This window comes from the organism of the source record quoted next, unplaced genomic scaffold (assembly GCF_019419815.1).
Source record: "Pyrus x bretschneideri cultivar Hongxiangsu unplaced genomic scaffold, Pyrus_bretschneideri_v1 Contig8, whole genome shotgun sequence".
Classification (NCBI taxonomy): Eukaryota; Viridiplantae; Streptophyta; class Magnoliopsida; order Rosales; family Rosaceae; genus Pyrus; species Pyrus x bretschneideri.
In genome coordinates, this window is record NW_025999820.1 from 942,425 (window position 1) to 949,284 (window position 6,860).

General features: G+C 39.8%; 1 protein-coding gene across 2 annotated transcripts; it reads left to right on the plus strand.

Annotated features, from left to right (window-relative positions):
* Window positions 1-1,234: 1,234 nt before the first annotated feature.
* LOC125473154 (probable tRNA N6-adenosine threonylcarbamoyltransferase, mitochondrial) lies at window positions 1,235-6,266 on the plus strand. 2 transcript variants are annotated; one of them, XM_048575570.1, is made up of 13 exons: window positions 1,235-1,647; window positions 1,757-1,801; window positions 2,332-2,406; window positions 2,671-2,767; window positions 3,038-3,128; window positions 3,288-3,337; window positions 4,132-4,322; window positions 4,462-4,547; window positions 4,689-4,764; window positions 4,887-4,970; window positions 5,098-5,212; window positions 5,512-5,604; window positions 5,702-5,844. In XM_048575570.1, the coding sequence occupies exons 1-13, from the start codon at window positions 1,360-1,362 to the stop codon at window positions 5,743-5,745; spliced, it is 1,335 nt and encodes a 444-aa protein (XP_048431527.1). In that variant the 5' UTR covers window positions 1,235-1,359; the 3' UTR covers window positions 5,746-5,844. The 2 variants fall into 2 exon arrangements, with proteins under 2 accessions (XP_048431527.1, XP_048431526.1); XM_048575569.1 differs by having other exon boundaries at window positions 1,237-1,647; window positions 5,512-5,600; window positions 5,702-6,266.
* Window positions 6,267-6,860: the final 594 nt, after the last annotated feature.

Here is a 6,860-nt window from a genome sequence, read left to right on the forward strand (position 1 = left end):
GGAGGGACAAACGTCGGCCTTCTGTTCGTGGGGTTCCTAAGGAGTTCTGGAAGGGGATTTGGAAGCTGGAGGTGCCCCCCAAGTTGCGTCATTTCTTGTGGCTTAAGATGCATAATTGTCTTCCTACTCGGGAAGCCCTGTACCGACGACGGTCCTCTCTGACCTCTACTTGTCCTATTTGCTGCTGCCATGATGAAACCATAGAGCATATTTTCCTGTCTTGCTCTTGGGTTGAGCCAATTTGGTTTGGTGGGGCTTTGGGGTATAAATTGGATCGTCTTTCTCTTCCGTCTTGGCTGGAATGGATTCAGAAGGTATTCTCTCCGAATTTATGCAACTTTGGAGATACAATATGGAGACAATCATATATTGTTTTTACCTGTTGGTGTATTTGGAAAGCTCGCTGTGATTTTGTTTTCAAAGGGATGTCTGTTAACCCTTTAAAAGTATTGGCTGATGTTTCTGCGGCTATGAGCTCATTTATTGGTGCTAAGGCTATGGTTGGGGTAAGGGGAGGGTGTGACGGGAGGAGGGGTACCCAGGTGGCGCAGTGGTGTGCTCCGGCCTATCCTTTTGTGAAGATTAATGTGGATGCTAGTTGGTCCAAGGCCTCAAAGATGGGATTTGTTGGATTGATTGCGCGGGACATGGAGAGAAAATTTGTGGCTGCAGCGCGGTATGCTATTTCTGCTCCTTCTGCTGCTGCAGCGGAGGCTTATGCGTTGTTGCACGGGTGCAAGCTAGGTGAAGACTTGGGTGTAAGGTATGTAATTCTTGAGTCGGACTCCCTTGAAGCGATTAATTGTTTATCTAGCTCGCTGTCCAGGGGTAGTTGGGAGGCATTCCCGGTGCTGGCTCGGGTTAAACAGCTGGGGGGGAATTTTCTTGATTGCCGATGGTCTTGGGTGCCCCGTTCTGCTAATGGTGTGGCTCACAAGATTGCATCGGGTAGTTTTACGGAGATGAGTGATGTAGTTTGGGTCGTTAGGCCCCCATCTTCGTTGGTCTTTGTATTGAATAATGATGGGCTACCTTGTCCTCATTAATTTGTTTTGGTGGTGTCGGGGGTGACGCTTCTACTTGGTGGAGGGGTCTTTGTGGTTTACCCCTTGTCATTGCTTGTTATTGTATGTTTGTTTGCCTCTTTGTAGGCCTTTTATGATATGGTAACTGGTGTTCAAAAAAAAAAAAAAAAAAAAAAAAAAAGTAATGTTATTCCCAGTTTCTCCAAAAAAAAAAAAATAATAATAATAATAATAATAATAACGTTTTGAGAAATGAAAAATACGTTGCCTTCTTTCAAGTTTGAATCCTCCACCATTCACTCACCATTCTCCATCTCCGTATCCCTCTCTGTGAATGGCGCTCTCTTCCAGATTTTGGCGCCTAAATCTTTTCCCAAAACCTTCACTTTCCCCCTTACAAACCACTCTCAAATCCCTAAAACCCCTCCGACAAAAACTTTGTCCAATCCTTTCACTTCCCATTTCTTCTTCTTCTTCTTCTTCATTGAACTCCTCCAATTCCCTTTTCTCGACATCGAAAAGTTCTGCCTTTTCGGAACCTCACAGTCGAACTCCATCTCCCCAAGATGATCTTATTGTTCTGGGAATCGAAACGAGCTGCGACGACACCGCCGCCGCTATCGTATGACTCTGATTTTGCTTCCTTTGGTGTTTTTTGTACTTGGTATTTGTTACTTTTGTGTTTTTTCTGATGGGTTTTGTTTTGTATTTTGTGGGTTTTATGAGTACAGGTGAGAGGCAATGGTGAAATCCTCAGCCAAGTTGTGTCTTCTCAGGTATGAACATTTTGTTCCTTGGATTTGGTTTGGGTAGTAAAATTGCAGAGTTCTGATGAACCATTAAAAAGAAGAAGAATTTGGCACAAATTAGTTTTGCACGTTTAGAGAGTGAGGAACCTAGTTACGCTTCGAATTTTTCCATACTGTAGGTCATGAATAGTGTTCGAAAAGGGCGATTGAGTTATCTAATTTTTCCAGAGAAACCACAATGGAGATTTATGTAATGCAATCAAATGTCCTTAAAGATTCATACTTTCATGACAAACAATCCGCAACTCTTAAATCATCCACAATGGAGATTTATGGTGAATTTGGCAGAGAAAGAATGATCGTCTACTGTGCTGCTTTTCATATACCTACTTGTTAGAAAAAAGTGTGTTGTGGAAGAAATATGGTTCTAGGACAGTGCCACATACTACGTTCTTTTAATTACCAATATTCAATAATGACGATTCATTTTTAGTTTTTCTTTGTGGTACTTATATTGGATACGTTCATCTAATTTTGAGCCTTGGCCACATATCAAGGCAGATTTGCTTGCTCAATATGGAGGTGTTGCTCCAAAAATGGCAGAGGAAGCACATTTGCAGGTGATTGATAAGGTATAGCATCCTCCGTACTATCACCTTTAAACGCAGTATGATGTTCATATCTTATTTACATCTTCTACTTGAATGAGATTTTGTTATTTATGTTGAGCACCCACGTAATACACAAATAGGCTCAATATTTTGCGAACTTGCTGTGTCATTTGGATTGCTTATGCCATTTCAAAATGTCAGTTGTAATCTAGTCAAATGGTTCAAGGCTATCTCCTTTTTTTCTCGGTGATAATGTGGGCCTGAATTTGTGATTGTTGATTGTAGGTTGTGCAAGAAGCACTTGACAAAGCTAAGTTAACTGAGACGAATTTATCTGCAGTGGCGGTTACTATTGGTCCCGGTTTAGGCCTTTGTCTTCGTGGTAAATTGCATAGCAGCACTCTCTTTCTTTCCTCTTTTGCTTGGTGTTGCAAAATTTTCATACTACTGATGCCTTATGGTTGGGTTTGTGCTATGGAATTTCCAGGGCATAGGTTCGAGGAAAGTAGTAGATGTAATTTTTCTTTTTGGCAGTGATTTACCATTCAAAACTGGAAATGGGTTACATTGTCTTTATTATGCTCAGAAATGACCAGACTTGAATTCTTTCGTATCCTCGGAGCATATTAGCACTAATTTTGTATTCATGCAGTTGGTGTGCGGAAAGCTCGTGAAATTGCTGGTAGATGTAACTTACCGATCATTGGTGTACATCACATGGAGGCTCATGCTCTTGTAGCCAGGTACGGAAATTTTGACTATCTATGCAATGCAAACTGGAATGTACAAACTCTCTCCCTCTCTCATTTTTAGGGGCATAAAGTATGTGGTTGTTATATGCACTTAAAATATTGATCTGAGTTGCTCTTGTGCATACAATGAATTTCCTTTTCTTGATCTAGGTTAACGGAAAGAGAGTTGCAATTTCCTTTCATGGCCTTGCTTATTTCAGGTAAGAAAAGATACACCTATCCCGCATTAGGTCTTTTTACTAATTCACTGGACTTTGCATCTACATTTTTAGACTAGATGACTGTACCCTTTTCTTTTTGGAAAAATAAAATAAACATAAGAAACTGCATGAAAACACTCATATCCATCAGTTACTTCTGTGGTGTTTGCCGCCATACGTGCAAACTTAGTTTCCACAGGTTGCTAAATACCATTTATTAGTTGTTTTTTGTTCACTTAAAATCTAAAAGTTCTATATTGTTTGTTTTTGACAAATTTTTTTTGGTGGTTTAGCTATGTCTTGTTGTCTTATCGATTAAGTTGAAGAAAAATTTATTTGAGTGTTTTCTTTGGAGGGAGGTTTTGAGTTTCGGTGTTGTGGATAAGTTCAGAAGTCAGCATTGCAAAAAATGAGTGAGTGAGACAACTACAAGAAAAATTATGAAAAAGTGAGTGAGACTACAAGAAAAAAACGAAACACTGTATTTGTATGTTAGGGAACATTTGTATTTTTTGGAAGCATGAGTGTGGTTTCTGTAAAACTTGAGTTGTCATTAGTTTATAAATAAATGAATTGTTTTGTAATTTCCTCACGGTGCAGTTTGGCTGTTAAGCTAGTATCTTGTTTTTATTTCTTGTATTTCTATCTAAATTTGGATTTCTGCTTTGATAAGAGATGACACTTATGACTTCCCAGACAATCTAAAGTTGTAGACTCAATCAAAGTTTTTGGTGCTGTATGACATTTGATTTGGGCTGTCATAATTGTTTAACAATCTTGGTGTCTGTCTTTAGGAGGACATAATCTACTCATCCTTGCTCGTGATCTTGGTCAGTATGTACAACTTGGCACCACAATAGATGATGCAATTGGCGAGGCATATGACAAGACTGCAAAATGGCTTGGCCTTGACTTGAGGAGAAGTGGTGGGCCAGCTATTGAAGAGCTTGCTCGTGAGGGTGATGCCAAATCAGTCAAATTCTCGGTAAGTTTATTTCAAGACATTCTCTTTTCCACCTTTGGCTGAATGTATATGCTGGTTCTACTTAAGAAGTCTATTACAGATGACTGAGATTTCTGCAATGTGAAATTGTATTCTAAGCCTGGTACTCATTTGTTTCTAGACCCCAATGAAACAACACAAGGATTGCAACTTCTCGTACGCTGGTCTGAAGACTCAAGTGAGACTGGCAATTGAATCTAAAAATATGTATGTATAATCTGTTGATATACATTATTATCATTGATTCTTGGTTGCTGCCAGTACTAACTGTACTTTTTTGTGCAGTGATTTATGGTCTGCTAGCTTAGCTATTAACTTTTACCCACCCAACTTTCCTATGTTATGCAGTAATACTACAATTCCTCTTTCCTCAGCAAGTAGCGAAGATAGAAGGATTCGAGCTGATATTGCTGCTTCTTTTCAGGTGACTGGATGTATATTTGTCGGTCTTTATCTTATTTTGATCAAATACTGCATTATTCAGTTGTCGGCGTTAATTATCTCTCCAATTTCTATCTTCACATTAAGATTGTCTGATGCATGCAGCGAGTCGCGGTGTTACATCTAGAGGAAAGGTGTGAGCGAGCAATTGAATGGGCCCTGAAAATTGAACCTTCTGTAAAACATTTGGTGCGTAAACTGCAGCCTTTGATTTTGTATTCTTGAACCAACCACATGATAATGGGCACCTCCTCGTTATGATGGTATTCCTGAATATTGCTGATCATGGATCCCTCCTTATGTTCTTCCTATGCAGGTTGTCTCCGGAGGCGTTGCATCAAATCAATATGTTCGGTCTCGCCTTGATCAGGTTGTCAAGAAAAATAGCTTACAACTAGTCTGTCCTCCTCCCTGCCTTTGTACTGACAACGGTAATTCCTTTTCTCTAGTTTCGGCTCAACTTATGGATGAAGCTAACTTTCCTTTGATAAAAGAGTATCATAGCATTTTAACCATCAGTAACTGACATGACGTTATTTTAAGTATTAAAAGAAATTGTACCCATAGGTGGCCATCACGAAATTAATGTGGAAAAAATCTCTAGTTTTCTGTCTTTACAAATAATTTTTTTTGGAGCCTTTCCTATGTTGCTTGTCTGACAAGGTGGTCGTCGCCTGTCAATTAAGACTGATACCTTAAACTTCTGATACCTGAGTTTTAACCTTGGCAGGTGTAATGGTGGCTTGGACTGGCATTGAGAACTTTCGTATGGGAAGATTTGATCCACCACCACCTGCAGATGAACCTGAAGATATTGTGGTTTGTATGAAAACTTTGATTACATATTATTGCTTTTCAATCAATTTTTTTATTTTCATGTTTATTGTAAGCGTTATTAATTATTTTGCATCATCAATCAGTACGAATTGCGGCCAAGGTGGCCATTGGGGGAGGAATATGCTGAGGGTAGAAGTGAAGCTCGCTCAATAAGAACGGCCCGCATGCATCCTTCTCTGACGTCTATGATCCAAGAATCTTTGCAACAGCAACCGTAGTCTTCATGTTCTGAATCTGCAGCCACTTCATGGCGCTCCACAGTTCAACCCATCCTACAACTCAAATTGATGTTTAGATGATAGTATGGTTGACTCGAACTGAACCACCTATCTAACAGTGAACGGAAGATTGATCACAAGTGTGGCTCTAGCTAAACGACTGGCCATTGACATCAAGAAAATGTCCTGTAATGTTCGTGATGCCCCTTAAATACGGTTCAAAAATCCTTGCAGGAGAGGAGCTTCTTACATTGCCCATGTAATATAACATTGGTTGTGTTAAACTACTGAGCTAGGTCCGCCATTTTGCAAGTGAGATTTTTCTCTGAAGAGTTATACCGTACCTGTATAGTTTGTGACTCTGGAAGCAGAATACGATTATTTTGTTTTGTTCATTCACTTGAATAATATTTGATGGCCAATGACCATACTTGGAGATGAGTTCAAGAAAACAAAGACAAAGATGTGAAGGAGAAATAAGAATGAATATTAGTGTTTTAAAATACTCGCCTCAGGGCGCACCTAGGCTGCCTTGGAGACTGGGCAGTTGGCTTGCTACTTTTGTTTTGTGGGAGCCGTCAAAGGACTTGACTAAGTGCATTGGGGCGTGCTTAGGTCTTGAGCCGTGTCTTAGGGTGTTTTGAGGTGGCCAAAATCTTGCTTGAAATTTGCTAGGGACCCCGAAGTCGAAGTCTGGCTCCGTTGCAGCAGTTGCCTTTTGCTTTTTCTTTAATTGCAGTGGCGGCATCTACACGAAGAAGATGACCACACAGAAAAGAAAAGGATTTTAGTTTTTATTTTTTGTAGACTTGGCTCAAAACGACGTCGTTTTGGCCAAGTCTTTTAATTTTTTTTTAATGACTTGGCCCAAACGACGTCATTTTGGCCAAGTTTAATTTTATTTTAAAAAAACAATTATAACCCCAACCCTCTTCTTCCCCATCCCAATACCCGATTCCCATCTTCCCATTCACAGTTCACCCAATCACATCACCAATTCCACAATTCCCCAATTCCCTCAAAT